This window comes from Myotis nattereri, assembly GCF_964212035.1.
Source record: "Myotis nattereri genome assembly, chromosome: 1".
In the NCBI taxonomy this organism is placed as follows: Eukaryota; Metazoa; Chordata; class Mammalia; order Chiroptera; family Vespertilionidae; genus Myotis; species Myotis nattereri.
Window position 1 is genome coordinate 79,017,981 of NC_138075.1, and position 22,745 is coordinate 79,040,725.

Genomic DNA, 22,745 nt, shown 5'->3' on the forward strand with positions numbered 1-22,745 from the left:
GATTTATACTGACCTTATAGAAGCCTTAATTCCCCTCCCTCACAGCAACACAGTGTTTTAACAAACAGAAAGTTTAATGATCAAGCATTACAAAGTAATTTGGGCCATATCGTCAAACAACCCAAGCCTGGGCTTCCACTTTATCCCCACTAAACTGCCTGTAGAGGTGAGGAGGAAGGAGATGCAGATGGCATTCTGGTCCTATCAGAAGAGTCTATATGGTCATGGGAAGGGGCAGAGACAGCACTGGGACTAGAAGAAGGGAGATATTCACAGAAGGTGGGGATTAGGGTGTCAAACTTTGTCTTCTCATAGTTTTCCAGAGACAACTGCAGAGAAAGGAGCAGGGAGATCCTGTCACCTGAAACATTCCCTGAGCCCTCCGTATTCAGGGAGCATGGGTTTCTGTCTTGTTCTGCCCCATCTCCTTCTTTCCCCAGCTTTCTGTTCCTCCCTACTCACCATTCCTCCCCTCTGGCCATTTTCTTCCTCATCAGAGTCCAAAACCAAGTCCCCTATGGTAATGACAGGGCTGCACAGAGATGGGGGACACACTGCAAGAGGGAAACCAGAATCAAAGTACTCCTCTAGGTGAACACAGGCCCTCAAGCGTCCCGAGAGAGGAGGCTGTCTGATCCAGTCCTGACTCAGTATACCTACCTGGCTTCCTGGCCCTAGGAGGTGATAATGACAGTCTCAGGGGCTCCATGGGGCAGTCCCAGCAATCCCTGGGGTGGGAACAAGCAAAGAAGAGAGGATGGAGGGAAAGCAGGCAAGGCGTGTGCTGTCAGTAGGCAGAAGCAACTGTTCACTCACTCCTTTTGCTCCGAGGCTGACAAGTCAACTGGGCTCTCCTTCACAGTCCCGCCGCCCAGGGTCTGGGGTGGACTCCTAGACTTTCCAGTGGAGGCTGTTCGCGTGCTGACGTCACCTGCTGGAACTGCCACGTGTGCCCCTTGTTCTTTCCTGTTCTCAGGTTTAGATATGGCCTGGGTTGGTGAACCCAGATTCCTAAAGGGGAATAGCATGACTGTGGGGCGCTCCTTATGGCCTACCCTACTGGATGCCCACTGGGGCTGGGTTCTTCGCTGGCCTAGAGGGGCCAGATTGAAGTGGTGGCCAGCCAAAGGTTCTGGGTGCTTTCTTGAGGCTGCTCCGTGAGGAAGGTGTGGGCCAGGCTTGGCTTTTGGCACAGGCTGATGGAGTGCTGGTCTTGGTTGCTGAGGAGGACTGGGCTCCATGGGCTCTGACATGTTCACTGAATTAGTAACAGAGCACTCTAGAAAGAAAAGAATGTTCCTTATAAAGAGAAGAGATAGTAACACATAAACTCAGCCTGGTTTCCTGGGTCTTAAGCCAATGTAATCCTTCCAAGGGGCTGGCTGTCTCAAAAGGCCTCAGCCTACATATTCCACCCCCAAATTCCTAATTTTTTCCAGATGGCCCTGGTACCTGGAAGTGGCCACCCCATGTCCACACTATATTGGCTCAAAGCAAAAGAAGAAGTGATAGAAATTCCAGGCTGCATCCAACTCAGCACATCCTGAAGCTGTGGGCAGGGAGAGAGCATGAAGACCACAGACCTTGGTCCAACCACCCCGCCCTCCGCCCTCTGTGTTTAAGCCTAGGAAAACCTGCTGTGTCTGTGGGGTAGGCAGTGCTTTTTCCAGCCGACACAAGTATTCAAAAAACAGCTTTTCCATAGCAGCCAGAAAGGGTTCCCCATACTCTTGTTCAAGTTCCTGCAGACAGAAAAAAGCAGGTCAGGAGGGGACTAGAAAGCCAAATCATAGCTTCCAAATTCGCTAGTCTCACCTGCAACTTCCAAGCCAAATCCACAGGGGCCTCTGCCAGCAGCTTCACCTGCTGGCAAAAGGCTTCCCGTGCCTCCGAGATCTTCTTCAGATCCTGCTCTGTCTGTTGAAGGTAAAGCGGGCAGACACATTAGGGGCACCGAGGACTCACTGTGGGTGGGGACGGTTCCAGGGATTACTTACAGCTTTGGGGTCCCGCACCACAGGCCCAGGCTCTGGAAAGTGGTGATGCAAGACATTCAGAACCTCGGCCCAAGGCCGGCCCTGGAGGATCAGGTCCACCACCACCTGTGAGTGGGACTGAGCTCAGAATTCCCACTTCGGGGCCAGCTCCCCTTTTGCAACCGCTCCCACCCCCTCCAGCGGTCTGTCCTAGTCTGATCCTTGCATCCCGCCCCCTCCCCTCTTCCTGTTCTCGGTCCCTCCGGCCCCAATACCTTGGCCTTCAGGCCCATACACAGGCGCTCGTGGTGGCGGTAGCGAACCAAGCCAGGAGCTGCGGCGCGCAGACACCGCAGGAACTCCAACACTCGTGGGAAATGTTCCACGCGGCGTCGGCGCACGACCAGCCAGGTGGCAGCGGCAGCTACGCGCAGGGCCGCGGGGCCGGACCCCGGGGGCTCGGCCATGGCCGGCGCGCTCGGCTGCGGGGGCGGGGCTGAGGTCCTTCCCCGAAGGCCTCTGACTCCGCCCAGGGGCGGGGCTTCCGGCGCCCCCAGGCGCTCGGCTGTGTCGGGGCGCCGTGCGCTTCGCCGTCCGACTCAGCGCCCTCCCACAGGCCGCCAGAATTTTGTAGGTTTTCTCCAATTTGGGCGGGAGCGGGGCTGAAGAACCTAGCGGCCCCAATGGTTCCAGGGCGCTCGCTCTGCCTTAAACGGCGCCGTTGTCTCGAACCCGAGGACTGCCGCGCTTCCGGCCCTGCGACCGGTTTCTCTCGCCCCGGAAAAGGGCGGTAATGGGAAACCAATGGGTCACGGGCGGGGGGAGAGGGGAGAAGGCGGGGAACGCGACAGCGCGTCACAAAGCTCCGCCCCGGCGGCCGCCCCCGCCCCGCCCCCGCCGTCCCTCTCTGAGGCTTGCCTGTCCGGTGTGTGAAGCGGGGCATGCGCTGTCCCCTCCGTCATCTTCACCCACCGGAATCCCTTCAACCCCCGGCCGCCGCCCGGCGCAGCGAAGCCTCCGGCTGGGACGCCGCTGCCGGTGGGACCTGAGCTGTTCCTCCGACCCAGCAGGAGAGGGCGCCACCTTCTCAGAGTTCGAAGGACACATCGGATTGTTACCTGGTTTTCTTTGGTTGGTGATACTAGTAATTCATGAGCTTTTCTGTATTTCTTTTTGTATCATGTAATTTAAAATTTTTTTAAAAAGTAAAATAGTTTCATTTTTCTGTTTTCTGCTGTGCGCTTAGTCCAGGCAGTCCCTCACGGACCGTTTTACTCGTCTGTCCCCAGTGTCTACTTATTTCCACCGCCAAGTACAGAACCTGGCACACAGTGTATATTTTTTTGTTGCTCAAATGAATTACCTGCCCTGACTACCTTACAGGACTTCAGTGAAACTACCCTTTCCTTTAAAAAAAAAAAAAAATATATATATATATATATATATATATATATATATATATATATATTTATTTATTTTTTACAGAGAGAAGGGAGAGAGAGAGTTAGAAACATCGATGAGAGAGAAACATCGATCAGCCGCCCCCTGCACACCCCCTACTGGGGATGTGCCCGCAACCCAGGTACATGCCCTTGACCGGAATCGAACCTGGGACCTCTCAGTCCGCAGGCCGACGCTCTATCCACTGAGCCAAACCGGTTTCGGCAAAAAATATATATTTTATTGATTTTTTTACAGAGAGGAAGGGAGAGGGATAGTTAGAAATATCGATGAGAGAGAAACATCGATCAGCTGCCTCCTGCACACCCCCTACTGGAGATGTGCCCACAACCAAGGTACATGCCCTTGACTGGAATGGAATCTGGGACCCTTGAGTCCACAGGCCGATGCTCTATCCACTGAGCCAAACCAGCTAGGGCTCCCTCTCTCTCCCTCTCTGAAATCAATAAAGATATATTTAAACAACAACAACAAAACACAAACAAAACATCTCTCTGGCTGCCAAATTGAGAATAGACCAGGCAGGGGAGGGCTACTGAGACGGCTAGTGCTTCACTCCTTCCCCCAAGTGAGGGAGGACTAGGATGGGGCAGTACCAGTAGAGAAAATTTGATAACAAATAATACAAAGAATTCAATATAGAGAGCACCAGATGGTAATATGTGCTATGCAGAAAAACAAAGAAAAAAAAAAAGGAATATGTGCTATGGAGGGAAATAAAGCAAGAGGAGTATAGAGAGCATGGAGGATGTTACAACTTTATTTCTAATTTTTAGTTTTTAGTTATAAGACAAAGTTTATTTAGAAAGTTGCAGAGATAGTAGAAGTGAGCCAGCTGGGCTTCTGGAACAAGTTACCGCAGCAAAAGAAGGGCCCTTGGAGCTTAGGAGCAAGAAAGGCAAAGGTAATGCGCCTGAGGGAAGAAGGGGAAGGGAAAGTGCAGGCATGCTCCCGAGAGGAAGGCGGGAAAGCCGGTGAGGACGGTGCAGCTTCAGGGTGGGATGGTGGGGAAGACCTCACCAAGATGGTGGAGAAGAGGGGGCAGACCACGGAGCTGTCTGGGGAGGAACTTGTCAGGCCAAGTGCCGAGTCCTGCAAAGGCCCTAGAGTGGGAACATGCTTGGCACTGTGGGAAGGAAGGAGCAGAGGATTGACACAATCAAATTCACCTGCTTATTCTGGCTGCTGTGAAGAGCAGTGTGTCAAAGGGCAAGCGTGGGTGTGGGGATACGATTAGGAAGCAGAGGCAGCGATGCGGGTGAGATAGGAAGGCAGCTGGGCAGTGCGGCAGCTGTAGAGGTGACGAGGAGCAGCCAGATTCTGGACACGTGGGCATGGGAGACAGACCCAACAAGATTGGCTGACAGGCTGAATGTGGGATGTGAGAGAGAGAAAGGAGTCAAGGATGACTCCAAGGTAGTGGGCCTAAGAAACTGGAAAGATCGAGCTGCCATTTATTGACATAGGGGCGGCTGCAGGAGAATATACGAGGGGAGGTCAGGAGTTTGATCTTAAGAGTTGTTTTGCTTGGGGCCGTCTATGAAACACTGTAGAGATGTTGAGAAGGCCGAAAAATTTTACGAGTTTGAGGTTCAGTGAAAACAAATACAATTTTTGGAGTTAGTGGTCCTTAAAACCACAAGACCAGCAGAACTCACCTAGGCAGAGTGGACCTGGAGGAGCAAGAGCCTGGGGTGGAGGCTGGACTCACTCCAACACCCCGAGGCTGAGCAGCGCGCTCAGGAGGCCCGGGAGAGCGGCTGGAGGTGAAGACTCTCACCCAGTCTTTACCCAGGATGCCAACCACTGTTTAACGCTGGGAGAAAGTGCTCATCAGAGGTGACTTGGGGGGAAAGCAGCATATGAAACACAATGTTAATAGTTCTTTACTGTACATGGTGGTGGTTGAAGACTATTACTTCCTTCTTTACAATTTTCAATATTTTCTTAATTTTCAACTCTGGACATGTATTACTTGTATACTAATTCTTAGACAAGGATATTTGAAAATAAACAGTAGAAAGGAGCTTTGCTGCTCAGTGAGTTCTCCAGCCTATTTCTACCCAAGCACGTGCATACAAAAGGGAACTCAGGTCCTTCTCTCCCCAGGGGGTGCCGTGGAAGGGGCAGTCCCGGGCCTTCAGAAGGGCTTTGGCCGTAGAAGCACCCTGGGGTGAGGGGAGATTGGTCAGATAGGCACTGGAGGCCCAATCTGAAGAGCTGCTGACCTGCCAGCCATGCTTCTCAGAGCCAGGGGCGCCAGAAATGCCGCGGGTGTCCCCGGGACAGACAGTAGGTTCACACTGCTTGGCCCAGCGTGGACAGACAGATGGACAGAACAGCACTTCATTAAAAAAAGGTTTATTAGTTTCTGTGCTGTCCAGTGCAAGTGAAGATAGGCTCCCTCCCCGGCCTCCCCGCCCGCGCCCCTGGGGAGCCGCTCTACAGCGGACCCCCGTCTTGAGGCAGTGTCCTTGTTCATCTGACTCCAGTCCCATGGCTCCTGGCCCAGGGCTAAGCCCCACCTCGAGAAGCCATAGGAATAGTTTCTCCTGAGCGACTGCTGCCTCCGGCATCTGAGAAGACACCCCGGCTGCCGGAGGCTGGGGCCACGTCCACCTGGATGACACCGTGCACCTGCGAGAGCTGTGGGCTGTCCAAGCTGGCGATGAGCTGGCGGGGCCCTGGTCGCACAGGCACGAACGTCTGGCGCAGCGTCACTGTCTCGTTGCCCCCAATGTCCCTGTGGGCAGAGACAGGGTCATGGGCCTGGGGTGACTCGGGGCGGAGTGGGGAGGAAGGACTGGCGGGGCAGCCAGGAAGGAAGGAGCAGAAGGTGGAGCCCTTCAGGCACAACAGGGATCCCCACACCCAGGACCAGGACAAAGCCTGAGTCCCAAGGCCACCTCCACACAGATCAGCAGTCACCCACATAGCTGCCTGAGTTAGAAATGTCCCAGTCATCCCGGCTCCTCCCTCCCCCTCCCACAGACACCTGGGCAAACTCTTGCACCGCCTCCCCCTCATCTCCATTGCCAGCTGCTGCTAACCAGACCATCCCCGCCCCACATGGGGTTTCTGAGACCAAGGACACTTCAAATGGAGACTTTGGGGCTCAACGCAGTCTTGCCAAATACTTTCAGTTTTGCCAAGAAAGAAAGTGGAGGAAAATTAATTATCTTCTGCCACAATCATCTTTCCAAAGGAGCATTTTAATCCCCAAAACATTGGGAAAATGTTATCTCAGAAAAAAAGGGAAGTCTTTCCCAAGAACATACATGTTTGTGTGTATGTATGTGCATCACACACACACTACAGTGCTTTTATTTTCTCCCTTCTTAATGGATCTCTGAAAATCTATTCCCAGACCACACCTCTGAGAATCAGTTTCACCAGCCTTCTAACTGGCCTTCTTGCCTTTCATCTCATATTTCCATTCTATTCTCTGACCACTCGAACTTGAACTGAACCCTTCAAGGGCTTGGCTTCCTTGGTGCTTAAGGAATGAGACTGCAGCTCCCTAACCTGACACACAGGCTCACTGTGACTCAGCCTGCCGGCCTGCACGATCTCATCAACCCCCACCATTCCTCCTGCCCACCAGCCTCCATGGGCTCCTTCCCTTCCCTGAACCCACCTCCTCTTTTATGCTTTGCCCTGGCCGCCTGTGCAGGCTCACCCCACCTACTCAGTGAGGGCTCCTTGAGAACCTCCTGCCCTCAGGAAAATGAACCTGGCCCTTCTTTGCAATCTGCATGTGTGCTTTATTTACTGACTGTGATTGTACTTATATCACACCTGCTCATGGCTGTTAGCATCTATCCTTTCCTGCCTCTGCCTCAATCCTTACCTGTGGCCCCCACTCAACTCACATCTGCCATGGAGACCCTCCCTGGAGCCACACTGGTGCAGACACCCCAGTCCTCCAAGAGAATGAACCAATATCCGAACTTCAAGGATAAGCTCTCCTTGGGGCAAAACATTTAGCCTGAAGCCTGCTTGCTTGCAAGAGGTGTCCCTGGGCCATTCTGTACTCCTTCTTGTACCACTGCCGGTTGTGTGGTTTAGGACATGTTACTGAACTTCTCTGATCCCCACTTTCTGGTCTACAGATTGAAGTGAATATAAAATAAGGGGTGGTAGCAGATGGTCTTGAAGATGCTTCCAAGCTCCATGCAGGAGGAGAGCAGGGGGAGGCAGGGAGATAAAGTCTAACTTACGTTACAGACCTAATTGCTAGACCTCCTATCATAGCAGGTAACTAGCAATTAAGTCTATAATTTAGTAGGTATGTTATACTCTGGCTGGTTACAAATTTGTGTTTTTAACTTGTGCCCACTTTTCCATCAATACAGAGGTAAAACTGTTTAGGCTCAGACCAGTCTTTAAGGTCTACTTGCCCTGCACTACAATCAACCTGTACTATTCCAGAACCTGGCCTTTATTTGTAACGTTATTTCCAAGAGAAATTGCTTTGCAGTTTCCAGCATGGATGTCAGGATTTCTCCCTGCCCTGGGCTCAGTGTCAGGTGAGCCCTTTGCCACACCCCTGCTTCGGAGTTTAAGCTCAGCGCATCAGCTGCTAACGCTCTAATGTGCCTGTAACAATGAGTGCAGGCACAGAAACCAACTCCCTTAGACATCCCGAGTTAGCACTGTCCTTCCATTATGCACGAGGTCAGCCATGTTGCCAGTGCTTGAAACACCTTTTAAAACTTCTCCTGGGCTTTTCTTCAGATCACTGAAAATCACACACATGCCACGAGGACCCAGACGCCCGTGTCCCCGTCCCCCCTTTACAGCCAAGCTTCATTTCTGATTGAAAGGGCATTATTCTCCACCCTGTTTGCCCACCTGATTAACTCGTCTTAGCTCTAGATGACTTCAGGCTGTTTCCCTAAAGGTAAATGCACCCCCAGGGAGACCGCCCTAGGAATATTCTGGAGACTAGGATTCAGGCTCCGGGGAAATTCCCGAGAAGGGTTTGAAAGAGACTTTCAGCCTGTCCTGGTGCCGGGCTGGTGGTGACAACAGCCATCTGGAGGAGTAAGTCCTGGAATGTTTATTAAATGGCTAGTCACCACTCTGGGTGGCACACCTTATGCTATAATGGGGCTCCATACCACAGTCTTTGATGTGCAAACGGGAACAAAGTAACACCCATCTTGGAATCCAGTGTATCTGAACCAGCAGCTCAGGGACTTCCCCTCCGGTTCTCCATTGTCCTGGTGGCCCTGGCCTGGGCCAGCAGCAGCGGAGGAGCCACAGGCCGACCAGGGAGGACCTGCCTTGAGAAACCACTTTCCAACCCTCTCATGGGGGGAGGCTGGGACCTTTAATGGGAAGGGGGCCTTATACAAGCCCGCAGGGAAGAGATGGGGCAGGTCTCCGTGCTTAGCTCGGGGGCCCTCTCCTTCTTCCCGGGAGGAGGCAAGACTCAAAAGTCTGGCAGGGCTGCCGAGGGGCGTCCAGCTCTGGGACCTCTCAGAACAGGGGAATCTCCTTCCATCACTTGCAGGTGAGAGACGCCTGCAGGGAGGAGCTATCTGGGAGCCCCAGTTCCACTCTCGTAGCTGCCAGAGACTCTTGTGGGGAGATAAGGAGAAAGCGCTCCTTTGTGACATATGACATCATCCAGGGTTCGGGCTGGGGCAAAGATCATGCCTGTTAGCATCTATCCTTTTCAGCTTTGGCCTGTTGGCAAAGGTGGAGGCCACCACCACGCAGAGCCTGCTGTGACTGAGAGTGTGTGCGTGCGTGCGTGTGTGCGTGTGTGCGTGCGTGCGTGCGTGCATGTGTGTGTGCGTGCGTGCATGCGTGCGTGTGTTGGGGGAGGGATGTTCCGCAGGGTGGGCAGGGACCCTCTGCTTCCCGCACCCAGCCCCTCACACAGGCCATCTCTCTCCCTCAGGCCCCCAGAACGCTGATCTGAAATGTCAGCCTCTGGCCTTCTCTGCTTTCCCTCTGTACTGTTCCTGGGGAGGGACAGGGCACTTGGGTGGGTCTGTGTCAGAGATGACAGCACAAGCCCAGGAACCTAAGCATGTGTGAGGCCCTCACACAGCCTCGCCTGGCTCAGGATCAGGTCCAGGAGGCTGGTAAGGGCCTGGGGTGCAGGGCCTTCGCCTCTGGAACTGCTGCTCAGCTCTCATGGCTCAAACCAAGCAACAGGCTTAAGCGTGTTAACGCGGCGTGCGCCACGCAGAAGGGCGTCTGGCCCTTATGAGCCATGGGGCCCTGTGAGACGTGGCCATTAGGGCCCCCATCTGTAAGGTGGGGGTGATAGTGGCAATAATCAAATGAGCACTAACTTTGCTCCAAGCACTGTGCTAAAGGTGTTAGTGCAGCATCTCATTCAGTGCTCAGGATGACCCTCAGAACCAGGTACTATTGTTTTCCCCACATTACAGCGGAGTAAAAGGGGGCTCAGAGGAGCAGTCACCCGCCCAGGGCACATAGCCAGTGAGTGATGGAGGTGGGACTTGAACCTGCTCTGGGATGCCAAAGCTTTGCTTTTAATTATATGATGATCTCTAACGCACCTTAAAGGGTTTTTATGGTCTCCTAAATGAGAAAATATTCCTGAAAGTGCTGGTCAACTCCTGAGCGCTGGGCAATGTGAGTGGTGAGTTACTAATAATTCCTATGTGAGTTAGATGGTGAGGCAGGGCGGGGACACAGCACAGCACTGCACACGCAGCAGGTCTTCTTAGACCTGCTTGGACTGAACTGAGTCAGATGGTATTGCTGGCTGGCCCCAAGCTGCTTTCTCGGACCCTGACAGATGGTACCATCCTGACCATCCTGACCAAGAGAGGAAGCAATGTGGGGCCCAGGCTGCCCAGGAGGCAGCCAAGGCGGCATCAGACTCACCCAACGTTGAGGATCTTGGGTCTCTGTAACCCGGAGCCCTCGAGCCGGAAGACTACGTTGGTGAGGGTGATGGGCAGGGGGTTCTTGAAAACAATCTGTACTTCGCACTCCTGGCCAACCATAGCTGCTCCCAACAACTGAGAGAAAAAGAGACCCGTCCCCACATCAGAGACCCCGGTCAAGTACATGGGGTCCATACACCGCATCAGAGAGGGGTCCAAACCTCCTCGAGTCCCACACGTCTGCCCCCGAGAGGAGGCTCTGCATAAGCCAAGAAGCCACCGCAGAATCGGGGAGATGCGATCTCACTTTACAGAGGAGAAAATGGAGGTCTGAGAACCCGGAGCCAACCTCTGGTCTCTTCCTCCTAGAACTGCTCGTCAGCCCGTCGTGTTCCTGACTTAGCACCCTGTCCCCTTCCGCTCCAGTTTCCCTCAGCCCCAGGCCACCCCTCACGCTCTAGCCAGCCGCCCTCACCGTGAGGGAGAGGTCCGGGGTGCGCAGACGGAAGGTGTGCTGCTTGGCCAGCACCTGCCCGCTCTCCTTGACGTGGCCTGAGACGTTGAGCAGCATGGCCCCCTGGTCCACAAGGTGGGGCTTGTATTCCTGGTAGGCCACCGGCATGGTCACACGGTCCGCTGGGGGGAAGAGGCATGGTGTCACGGAGGCCTGCCTCCCCAGACACGGCCTCCCTGGCCATCTAGGGGGCAGGGCTGGGGAAGGAGCACTTACAGGCCCCTGGAGCCAGCACCACTTCCTTCTTGTTCTCCTTGAAGACGGACCCGGTGACACCAGTGTAGAAGGTGACCGAGAGGTAGAGGTGCAGCTTCACGGTGCGGCGGCTGCTGCTGCTGCGATTGGTCAGCACCACGCTGACCGCCAGATCCTGCCCCATCACTGCGTCCTGGGCCTCCACCTGTATCGCCACGTCCTCAGCTGAGTCCCGGGTGGCGTACACATTGGGTTTGCTGCCATGGGCGGTTGCTGTCTCCACTGCCTTACGCTCTGCTTCTGAGCCTGGGGGTTGAGGGTCAAGGGTGAGGTTACGGCTCCTGTGAGGGTGGGTGAGTGCTCAGTGGGCACATGCGGCCTGGGCCTGCGCTGGCCGGGTTGGGGGATGGTACCTTCTGGGTGCTTATAAAGGTGGGTGACATCCTCCTGCATGTTGGAGCCAATGGCCTTTGTGACGATGAGTGTGCCAATGGCCTTCTCCTCCACGTACACAATCTTGAAGCTGCCATCGTCCTGTCGCTGCCAGTAAACCTTGTCACTGTTCACCTATGGGGAGAGGGCAGCGGGGTGTGAGCTGCAGTGAGCGAGCCACAGGGTCTGAGGTTGGACCTTCCCTGGATCCTCCAAGCAGCAGGGAGGGTTAGGTGTGAAGGCGGGGAGCTTCCTGGCAGAGCCAAACAGGGAGACTTTCCAAGCTGAGCCAGACGAGGCCAGAGAGCAGGGAGGCTGGTCTGGGAGGCTCCTCGCAAAGCACTTTGGCATTAATAACAGTAATCCCTTACGCTCGTTCGCTGACTTTATGACTTGTAAAGCCGTTTCATACCCATTATTTCTTTTGATCCTGAATACAGGAAGCACGACAGCCATTATTATTCCCTTAGTGGAGGAAACGAAGACTCTTAGAATGACTTTCCCAAGGACACACAGCTGATCAGTCAGCGGTGAAGTCAGGAGCAGAGAACCCACGACTACGCCGGGCCTTGGCCTGCAGAAGGCACGTGGAGCACAACCCTCACCTCGGCGAAAATGAAGGGTGTGTCGTACTTCATGTAGACCAGGCCATTCTTGATGGACTGCAGGGAGCAAGGGCCACAGCAGAAGATGCCTAGGGGAGACAGGGCAGGATGGAGGTGAGAGGTGCAAGGATCCTGGGAGGGGCCCACCCATTTAGGCCTAGTGCCCACTGCCTTGGGGTCAGCTGCCAACCAGTCTACCCGAGAGAGGGCAAACAGAAGAGTGAAGTTCCATTTGGCCTCAGTCAGTGGGGGCAGGGGCGGGGCAGGACCAACCCTGGGGACAACCAAATCATTAACACATTCTTCTTCCATCAGCTGAAGTTGGCTGTTGGCTGTCTGTGATCCCCAGAGGTCAGAACCCTCTATATCAAGACAATTCCAGAGCCCACGATAACTCTGCTTGCAGTCTGGGAGACCAATGACATCCCAGACACCATTCCAGAAAAATCCAGAACAAGCCCTCAGCTCTAAGCCCAATGTGCCCTCTCTGGGGGCGCAGCGGGGAGCTGGTGGGAAGTAGAGTCTGGCCTCATCATGCTCAGGAGGGTTTTTTAGAGGAGATGGGTGAACAGGGAAGATGCTTGTCAGGAGAGGACACCATCCAACAGGAAAGACTCTTAGAAAATACCTAGCACTACAGCCTTCTTTTATAGCTGGGGAAACTGCGTCTCAGAAAAGCAAGGTAGATGCCAGGATCTCACAAGACAGCTGGATACAAGAGAATGGAAGGAGCTAATATTTACTATGGTCTGGGAATGCTGCTAGTCTCTCTAACATACGACTTCTCATTTGATCCTCCCAACCACCCTGTATGGTATATATTACCCTCATATTACAAACAAGAACACCAAAGCCCAAAGATGCAAGGGCCTTTCCCATGAGGACATATCTAAGAAGTAATCAAGCTGGAATCAAGCCCGGGTCTGACTGGCCCCAGGGCCTCTGCCTGCCACCCTCCCCACCACTTCCCAGAGTGGGGCCAGAACTCAGGTCTCGCCGTGTCCTGGGCCAGGCGTTTCCAGCATCACAGATGCCTCTGGGTTGCATAACTCAGGGGACACTGTTCACAGAGATGATGGAGCGGGAGAGGTCTGTCCAGAGACCAGAGGAGAAACGTAGGCTAGGTGAGGGCTACCTGACCCAGCGTGAAGAAGGGGAGGCGGAAGGAAGACAGCAGGGGGGCAGGCTGGCTGCCTGGGGCTGCAGTGTTAAGGTGAAAAGGGGCAGGTCCTGTCTGAGAACAAAGTATATGACAGGCCTAATTTTTGCAGTCTTTTTTTGACTTTTGAACCATTTGAGTATATTAACCATTATCCTATCTAATAAAGAGGGAATATGCTAATTGACCCTCAGGCTGTTGCAAAGATGGCAGCGCCCACAGCCAATAAGAAGGGAATATGCTAACTGACTGCCCCACCCTCAAAGATGGCAGCACCCACAGCCACAAGATGGTGGTGCCCAGTCCCCTCAGCCCTGCCGGGGCCGGCCCGGCTGCTCCGTGCGCCTGCCTCTGGAGACCCCCTGTCCCTCAGCCCCCCAGCCACCCAGGGCCAGTCTGAGACACAGGCAAGCCTTGGATGGCGGCTGCCCAGCTGCCCAGGGCCGCCCGAGACTCAGGTAACCAGGGCTGGCCAAGGCTTGCGCCGCCGTCAGTGGCAGTAGCAGAGGTGTGATGGGGTGTCGCCTTCCCCTGATTGCTGGTTCGCCTCCTGCCCCTGAAGGCTTCTGGACTGTGAGAGGGGGCAGGTGGGGCTGAAGGACCCCCTCCAGTGCATGAATTTTCATGCGCCGGGTCAAGCATATAGTTATGCAGAAAGGTAAAAATAAACTAAAGGCCGCATGGCTAATGAGTCTAAGAACCATGGGGTTAAAGGACCTGGCTCCAAGGCCCCGTCCAGCACTGACCCTGGAGTTTGTTACCCAGGTTGGGGATGTGGGGACAAAGCCAAAGTGGGGTTCAGGAGCCAGGCAGGGCCCCAACTCACCACTGCTGGTCTCCTGGGGAGTGGCATCCACAACCTGCCAACCATCAAAGCCCGAGGGCAGATCTGGCCTCTTCATCCAGCAGTCATTCCACACGTGGAAGTTCCTGGGCAGACATGGAGGGAGCCTGGGTCTGAGCAGCCCGCCCGGCCACCCCGCACCCCTCAGGGTCACGGTCTCAGGTCACTGTTCTTTTTTTGTTTGTTCCTTTTTAATCCTCACCCGAGGATATGTTCTTATTGACTTTTAGAGAGAGGATAATTTGGAGAGAGAGAAAGAAACATCGATGGGCCATGGCCGGTTGGTTGGGCATTGTCCCATGCACAGAAAGGTTGCTGGTCAGGGCATATGCCCGGGTTGTGGGCTTGATCTCCAGCAGGGGGTATATAGGTGGCAGCAGATCCACGTTTCTCTCTTACATCCATGTTTCTCTCTATACCTCTCCCTTCCTCTCTCTAAAACTTGATAAAAAAAAATCTTTCAAAAAAGAAAGAAAGAAAAAGCCCTAGCTGGTTTGGCTCAGTGAATAGAGCAGGGGTCCTCAAACTACGGCCCGTGGGCCACATGCAAATACAAATATTGTATTTGTTCCCATTTTGTTTTTTTACTTCAAAATAAGATATGTGCAGTGTGCATACGAATTTGTTCATAGTTTTTATTTAAACTATAGTCCGGCCCTCCAACGGTCTGAGGGACAGTGAACTGGCCCCCTGTTTAAAAAGTTGGAGGACCCCTGGAATAGAGTGTTAGTCTGTGGACTCAAGGGTCCCCAGTTAGATTCCTGTCAAGGGCACATGCCCTAGTTGTGGGCTCGACCCCAGTAGGGGGTGTGCAGGAGGCAGCCAATCAATGATTCTCTCTCATCATTGATGTTTCTATCTCTCTCCCTCTCCCTTCCTCTCTGAAATCAATAAAAAACAAAACAAAACAAAAAAACATTGATGGGCTGTCCCTCGTATGTGCCCCAACTGGGGATTGAACCCAAAACCTAGGTAGGTGCAATGTCCAGAAATTGAGCCCAAAGCTTTTTTGGGGTACGGGAGGACATTCCAACCGAGACACCTGGCCAGGGCTCGGCTCACTGTTCTTGGCAGGGGCAAGCAGTCCAGCCCCAGCCCCAGCCCCAGCCTCACCAGACAGAATCGTGGTTCAGATGCTCGAGCGGCTTCATGTTCTCATCGAAGTAGATGTCCATGGTGAGGGAGGTGTCTGTGTCATGCGCTGAGTTGAAGTTGGTGACGGTACGAGTGGCCAGGCCCAAGCAGCGCAAAACTGCAGAGAAGCCAGGGTTGGGGGTTCAGGGCCCAGGGCCCAGGGCCCAGGGCCAGGGCAGGGGTGGGGGGGGGGGCAGGGCAGGCATCAGGTGAGGAATAGCAGGGGGAGAAGGGCAATGGGGTTGCCAAGCTGGGTCAGCGGTCACTGGGGTGAGGAGGCCTTTGGGTCAGGGTGTGTTGGGGTTAGGGGAAGCCGGGCCACCTGACTGGCTTTGCCCCTGCCTGCCTCTTCTCCCTCCCCTCCCCTAGGCTTCTCTCTGGTTGTTAACATTAATTAATGATAATTAAGGCCAGCCTCCCATCCACCCCCACCTGCCCCTACACTGTAGCCACAGCTGGGCCTGGCTCATGACGGTGTAGGCCGGCTCCCCGCCCTCCTCCTTGTCCGGCCCAGGCCCCTCCGGTGCTAGTCCCTCCACTACCTGAGGTGGTCACACCGGCAAAGACCCAGCACTGGCCGTAGGGGACAGAAGAGCCGGTGCGCAGGTAGCTGAGGAGGATCTCCACGCTGCCCACCCACGCTGACGGGTTGGTGCCTCGGGAGTAATCGCCAGACCAGTTCCCAATCAGGACCCCATTGTCATCTAAGGAGTTCACCTGTCCAGGACAGAATGGGATGGGAGGAGCTGGAGGAGAGGCTCAGGATCTGCCATGTGGTCACGGCCCAGCCCCTGGCACTACAAACACTCTCACCCCTAAATGCCTCAGGATCTAGCTGAGCCACGCCCACCCCTCCCAGCGTCATTCCCCCCCTCCCCCACCTCTGGTCTGACACAAGAATGTGAATCCTGGGTGTGCCAAGTATTGGGTTTGGCCCTACATTCCATAAGAGCTGGGACAGGAGCCAGGGAGGGTGGGGTGGGGGACAGGCAAAGGAGAGAAAAGGAGTGAGACCCCTTCCCCGGATACCATTTGCAAGGGCAGGGCAGGGCTGGGGTCCTGGAGGAATCAGAAAGGCCCGAAGAGGGAGGCCAGAGAGGCAGCAGGCAGACACACAGTAGGGCTCAGAGCCATGAGGGTGCTCACCATGGCAGAGATGACCCGGGAGACACTGACTGGGTCCCCACGGCCTCCATATGGCATGCCCCGCCGGTCCAGGATGTACAGGCAGGCATCCAGCACCCCGTGGTCAAACTGGAAGGAGGGAGGGCAGAGGTGACCGCAGCCCGAGGTGGCCACGCTGGACCCTAGGCCAGCCTCTCCTCTCCCACCCCTCCCCACCTGCCTCTGGCTCCCCGAGTGCACCTGGCCCTGGCCCGCTGTACCTGGCCGTAGTTCCACGTCCGCTCGCCAATCTGTGCCTCAGTCCCGTAGTAAATCCTCCCAGACTCATTGAGCACGTACTCCTGCCGCCAGTCCTCACGGTCCACATACACGATGTCCTCTGCATCCCCAGAACACACATGCCTGGTTCCCTCCAGGCCTCTCCCCGGCCCCCTGCCCCAGGCCAGCTCTGCAGGACTCATGCCCACAGAGGAAGAACAGGGACCCCTCTAGCCTGAAAGCGCCCCTCCCAGGAAGGACGGAGGGAGCATGTCAGACATGGTGGGAGGAGGGTGGCTGTAACTGGGGCCCTTCACCAGGAGAAGCGAGGCTGTGTGACCTTGAGGTGGTCACCTGTCTACATAGGACCTAGAGCCCCTCCCCTGGAAAAAGGGAGGCTGGCTTCTCCCAGGGCCAGGCCCCCAGCTGGGTCCTCGGAAAGGAAGCCCGACCTTCCTTCTCTCCTGTCTACCCCCTGGCCCTGACTCCGGCAGGCTCACCTGGGCACCAGGGATTGAAGAGGATGTAGATCTCATTGTGGGGGTCGAAGGGCAACAGGAACTCGCCAGCCTCTGAATGTGTGCGGACTGTGAACTGAAACTTGCCGATGATGGCGTTGGGGGAGGTGTGGACCCGCAGGTTCAGATTCTGCCCACTGGACTTGGTCACCTGGGCCTTCCAGCCTCCACTGCCCCCCTTGCCCACCGGGATGATCACATGGGTGCCCTTGCCCACCTCGGGGTTGTTTCCTAGAATGGGGAAAGCAGCAATTAGCTGGTGAGGCCTCCCTGCAGTTGGGGGGACGAAGCCTTAGACTTCTCCCAGCCCCACCCAGGATGTGTATGAGCCAGTGAGTGTGCCCCTGAGTTGGGCCATCGCCTTACAGTCAGAACAGCTCTGTCCCCACCCGATGCTTGTCCACATGCCAGGACAGAAACCCAGTCCAACGTCCCAAACCTGTTCCCCTGACACTGAAGGCAGAGGTGGGCAGGAGAGACCAGGCCACCGTCACCCTCTGCCTGCCTCCTGGCCCAGCTCCTGCCCTGCCGGGCCCAGATGCCTCCACCTCACGGGGAAAGGCAGTCCAGATCCTGAAGGCCAACCCTGCCTGCCCCCTGGGCTGCCCCTTCCAGAGCCCAGGGCATCCCTGGTGGAGGTGGTGGGTACTTGGAAAATTAGAGGCGGGGTGGGCAAGGCCGGGGCCTAATCAAAGGGTACGAGGAGTCACCCGCCCCCGGCAGCTTGGTAATCACCAGCCTGCGTAGTCAACGGCCACCAAGCAACGCGGTGAGGGAGGCACCTGACCGGGGCCACGGAGACAGAGGAAACAGGGACGGAACTGGGCAGAGAGGGCAGAGCAGGATGGAGAGCAGAACCAGAAAGACACACAGGGCAGCAACACCCAAGCAAACATCCGAGGAGAAAGAGTATTGAGAAAGATGCCCCTGGAGGCTCGGAGGTGAGCTTAGGAAAATGGGAACACCAAGCCTCCCCTCAGACACACCCCTAGGGACACACACACTTGCACCCACCGGATCCGGCACAGGGTGAGGAGTGAGGTGAGGGAGGAGCCCGAAGACGCCCCTCTGACCCCAATACCAGGACTGGGAGGCCCTGCTCGCCAGCCCCGATGTCCGAGTTTCCACCCTTCCCACCGCAGGCCCCACTGACCGATGTGCAGCTCCAGGATGACACGGTCGGAGGACTCGTAGGGCCGCGACAGGAAGAGCATCATGTGGAAAGGCTGCCCGCGGCGCAGGATCAGCTCATCGTACTCGAACTCGTCCGTGTGGTGCTCGCGGCGGTTCTGGTCCGAGCGTGAACACATGAGATCCACACCCGTCACCACCAACATGCCCTCTGCAAAGTCACAGCTCCTGGTCAGCAAAGCGCCCTGGGGGAGCCCAGGCCCCCAGCATTAGCCTCCCAGGCTCTCCCAGATGCCAGGGGGAGCCCCAGTCCCCACTGAGGCCTGCGGCTCTCAGCTCAGGCGGACAGGCCAGCCTTACCTCGGATGGCACCATCTCCGGCCGCGTTCACACCGCTGCCCCGTGAGATAGGCCGGGAGCCAGGCCTTCGTCCCCCAGAGCTGGACCCTCCACCCCTGGAGCCAGAGTCTCTGTGGGGCCCAGTCCCCCAGTCATCGTCCGCCCCACTCCGGCAGGAGCAGCAGCTGCAGCATCGAGCCCAGAAGGAACGGCTTCCTCTGCGGGACCGTCTGTCCGGCTCCGGCTCCGGCTCCGGCTCCGGGGAGGGTGAGGTGGGGGGCTGCCAGGGGCTCAGGCCCCAGCGGCCCACATCGGAACGAGGACCGTCCGTCATGTCTGCGTGGAAGAGGCAGGGAGGCTCGGGTCAGTCACCTCTCAGGTTTCCTTTCCCCAGGACACCCAGCCAGCCCAGCCAGAAACCCGCCGTGCAGAGGGCTGCTTTGATGCCAGCCAGTGACAAAGATGGGCTTATTTTTGATCCAGAGATTCCCCCAGACCCAACCAGAGGCCCTCCCTGGAGGCCCCGCTCAGGCTTTACCTCAGAAACCTCCGCCCTGAAGTGGGGAGGCGCCCCCCTCCCCAGACACCCCGCAAACCAGATGCCCAGCAGAGAGACCTGCTCAGACCATCCTCAAGACCCAGCAGGCCACCCCCCCTCCCGTGCTGCTCCCTCCACACGCTGCTCCTCAGTCTAGAGTAGACCAGCGATGGCGAACCTATGACACACGTGTCAGAGGTGACACGTGAACTCATTGTTTTGGTTGATTTTTCTTTGTTAAATGGCATTTAAATATATAAAATAAATATCAAAAATATAAATCTTTGTTTTACTATGGTTGCAAATATGAAAAAATGTCTATATGTGACACGGCACCAGAGTTAAGTTAGGGTTTTTCAAAATGCTGACACCCGAGCTCAGAAGGTTCGCCATCACTGGTCTAGATAGAGGTCTGAGGACCAGCTGGCCACATTAGGAGTCCTCCCTCCCTCCCTCCCTCCCTCCTTCCCTCCCTCCCTCCCTCCCTCCTTCCCTCCCTTCCAAATATATTTTTATTGATTTCAGAGAGGAAGGAAGAGGGAGATAGAAACATCAGCTGCCTCCTGCACGCTTCCCCACCAGGGACCAAAACCACAACCGGGCATGTGCCCTGGACTGGAATCAAACCGGGGACTCTTCAGTCCACAGGCTGCGCTCTACCCATTGAGCCAAACTGGCTAAGGCTCTTTCCTTTCCCTCCCTCCCTCCCTTCCTTCCTTCTCACTAGAGGATACTAGTATCCTTCCATTACTTTTCAGAGAGAGAGAGAGAGAGAGAGAGAGAGAGAGAGAGAGAGAAGAAGAGAGAGAGACGGAGATGAATTAGTTGCCTCCCACCCGCGCCCGAGCCGAGAATCAAACCCACAACCTTTCTCTCTACTGGGTGATGCCCCAACCAACCCAGCCACCCCGCCAGCGAGGACCCATTTCCTAGCAGAGATTCCCCACCCAACGCTTCTGGCAAAAGACAAGCGGGCGGGGAGTGAGGCTTGGGGTCCCCGGCATTCCCCACGTCGGTCAACCCGGCGCGGCGGCTCGTGGCGCTGGAGCCCGCGCTCTCCCGCACATCGGAGCAGCGTGGCTGCGCCCGCAGGCTGGGGCTGGCCCGCACCCCCTCCGCGGGGTCGCACCGGGGCGCGCGCGGCCCCCAGACGGCGTGGTGGGCGCGGCATCCCAGAGCCCGTCGGGGCCTCACCTGGAGGCGGTGCTGGCGAGGGCAGCGCGGAGCGGCGGAGCGGCGCGGCCCGGGAGGAACAGGTCCGGACTGATGGGGCAGGACAGACGCGCCGGACGCCGCCGCACGAGTGGAAGGTGTGGGGCGGGCGGCCAGTGGTTTATGTGGGGGGAGGGCGGGGCCGGCTGCTAATAAGGGGAAGCCTGGTTGCTCCATCGAGGCCCAGCCCCTCCGGAGGTAGGGGTGAGAAGTAAAGCCCCGTCAAAACCTCGTTGGGGAAACGGGGTGGTGCAGGCTAAGGGTGGGGCCAGGGAGGGCTGGGGTCGGGGTCAGGGCTGAAGCTGGGGGAAAGTGGAAGGCTTTGGGGGGACCCTCACTCCAGGCTGACTCCTGCCAGACTGCGAGCTTAAGGAGCCCCTCCGAGGGCAATGGGGCGGAGCCCTTTCACGCACACCCCTGTCCAGCTGACCCCCTGTTGTCCAGCTCAGGCTGCCTGCCGGTGGTCTCATAGCCCCTATGAAACTGGCCTGGTCCTGGTATGCATCCTGCCCAGGGAGGTCCCTGAATCCCAAGGTGACATCAGCAACCGGGCCCTCAGACTGGCTCCACCAGCCAATCCATGACCTGCAGGCTCCACCAGCTCCTCTGACCCCCGCCCTCTTCCTCCACGGCCCTGGCATGAGTGGGCAGCTACCAGCTTCCTGTGTCTCTCTCCAAGTTTGGGATCGGAGGGTGGTCAGAGTAGTTTTCTCCCCTCGGCCTGGGGGCTTGGGGGAAGCGGAGGCCTAACTCTGAGGTTTGGGTGAGAACTGAGACCCCCTCCCCAGGCGGCGGAATACCTCCCTCTCTCGCTGAGAGGAGTGTCTGGTCAGCTGGAGTCCTGGGTTCTCCAGCCCTGAATTCTTCCTGGGAATCCTGACCAACCAGCTCTAGGAACCTGCCCTGTGTCCATCCCAACTCCACCCTGGCACAGGGGAGACACCCAGTAGAGGCGGCCAGATGTCTTCAGGGAGGCTTTCTTGGAGGTTCTGCAGGTTGGGCCCCTTTCTTGGGGCCCCTTTCCTCCATCCCACCCGTGTCCCAGCTCTGCCCACCGGCCACTGAACAGAAGACAGTGAAAACAGGGTTGGCAAGAAGACACAAGGAAGTCGACCGAGGAGAGACTGAGTTTGATGATGCATCAGGCAGGGAGGTGCCTCAGGGAGTGGGGGCAGAGGCAGGGAGCTCTCCACACTGGAGCTGACCTTATTCAATCCACCTTCAAGCCCCAGCCCTGCAGGGAGTCTGCCCCACCTCCAACACTTCCAGACAAACCACCAGGGGAATCAAAATCCCAGGCAGATGTGAGGCAGGTCAGCCGAAGGACTTTGTCCAGGGGCTATCTGTTCATCACTATAGGGAAGGGAAGGGGCAGGACCCTGAGGGCCGGATGTGAGCAAATGTGGGACCAGACAGATTTCCAGGGAATCAGAAAATTGTCTTGTCACACTCTCTCCCTCGTTTCAATCGATTTTTCTCTTTCCCCACCCAGCCAGGTTGACTCAGTGCCCTAACCCAAGCCACTCCTTTTCCTCCCTCCAGGAAGCTCAAGTGTCTCAGGGATTTCAGTCAGGACAAGGTGTGTGTGTGAGAGTGTAAATGCACGAAGGTACATGTGTGCATGGGCCTGTGTATTGGGGGTCACCATGGGAGCGGACACTGGGCTCAGGACCATATCCATATCCATACAGAGGCAAGAGTCTGGAATCCCAGAGCAAGGTGTACAGGCAGCTTTGGCTCTAGCACAGTGGTTCTCAACCTTCCTAATGCCGTGACCCTTTAATACAGTTCTTCATATTGTGGTGACCCCCAAACATAAAATTATTTTCGTTGCTACTACATAACTGTAATCTTGCTACTGTTATGAATCGTAATGTAAATATCTGATATGCAGGATGTATTTAGGCGACCCCTGTGAAAGGGTCGTTCGACCCCCAAAGGGGTCGCGACCCACAGGTTGAGAATCGCTGCTCTAGCACTTGAGCTCAGCAATCGTGGGCACTTCGTAACAGCAGTTTCCTCGCCGGTCCAATGGGCCTAATCATCTCATTCTGAGAGCTTATGAAGATCAAATGGGATCAAGTATTTTCAGTGGCTCTTCAACCAAAGAATGGAGACGGATACTGTTGTTCTAAGAGGGTGGAGCAAGGCCGCTCTGACCCACTCCTCTGGGAAACAGCCTTCTCAGCTGTGGTGAATGAGAGCCAGGGCCCCTGGGCAGAGCGCACCTGGGAGGGGCAGGTCATGGAAGGGACTTTTATGAGTCCTTCCATTTGGAGACTTAGCGCTGGTTTGTAGCCTAACACCAATCAGAACCTGATCCTAAACCTGGTCCCAGCCTGGAACCCAGACCCAGCTCCAGCCCCAACCAGAACGTAAATTCAAGTCCAGACCTCACCCTGATTTTGCCTAAACACGGAGACACTGAT

At 56.0% G+C, this 22,745-nt stretch overlaps 2 protein-coding genes across 2 annotated transcripts; both read right to left on the bottom strand.

The window, feature by feature from the left end:
* Positions 1–55: 55 nt before the first annotated feature.
* TINF2 (TERF1 interacting nuclear factor 2) lies at positions 56–2,755 on the bottom strand. Its single transcript, XM_081086182.1, has 9 exons — positions 2,252–2,755; positions 1,998–2,102; positions 1,816–1,917; positions 1,635–1,742; positions 1,453–1,549; positions 817–1,279; positions 661–728; positions 463–554; positions 56–329 (listed from the first exon to the last, which is right to left on the bottom strand). The coding sequence occupies exons 1-9, from the start codon at positions 2,441–2,443 to the stop codon at positions 150–152; spliced, it is 1,407 nt and encodes a 468-aa protein (XP_080942308.1). The 5' UTR covers positions 2,444–2,755; the 3' UTR covers positions 56–149.
* A 3,029-nt stretch (positions 2,756–5,784) lies between these two features.
* TGM1 (transglutaminase 1) lies at positions 5,785–18,900 on the bottom strand (the record flags this gene model as incomplete). Its single annotated transcript, XM_081096437.1, has 14 exons — positions 5,785–6,180; positions 10,311–10,447; positions 10,788–10,948; positions 11,043–11,327; positions 11,435–11,588; positions 12,059–12,147; positions 14,044–14,147; positions 15,175–15,313; positions 15,738–15,912; positions 16,342–16,449; positions 16,581–16,699; positions 17,079–17,327; positions 18,250–18,438; positions 18,588–18,900. The coding sequence occupies 14 exons, from the start codon at positions 18,898–18,900 to the stop codon at positions 5,952–5,954; spliced, it is 2,451 nt and encodes an 816-aa protein (XP_080952563.1). The 3' UTR covers positions 5,785–5,951.
* Between the last annotated feature and the right edge of the window lie 3,845 nt (positions 18,901–22,745).

What these genes read in the sequence shown, in the direction of transcription:
- TINF2 (XM_081086182.1), bottom strand. Translation starts at nt 2,443, where the DNA reads ATGGCCGAGCCCCCGGGGTCCGGCCCCGCGGCCCTGCGCGTAGCTGCC. An exon ending in GTATGGGCCTGAAGGCCAAG is followed by an intron (nt 2,103 to 2,251) that starts GTATTGGGGCCG and finishes TCCCACTCACAG; the next exon opens with GTGGTGGTGGACCTGATCCT. An exon ending in ATGGCCAGAGGGGAGGAATG is followed by an intron (nt 330 to 462) that starts GTGAGTAGGGAG and finishes CTTTCTCTGCAG; the next exon opens with TTGTCTCTGGAAAACTATGA.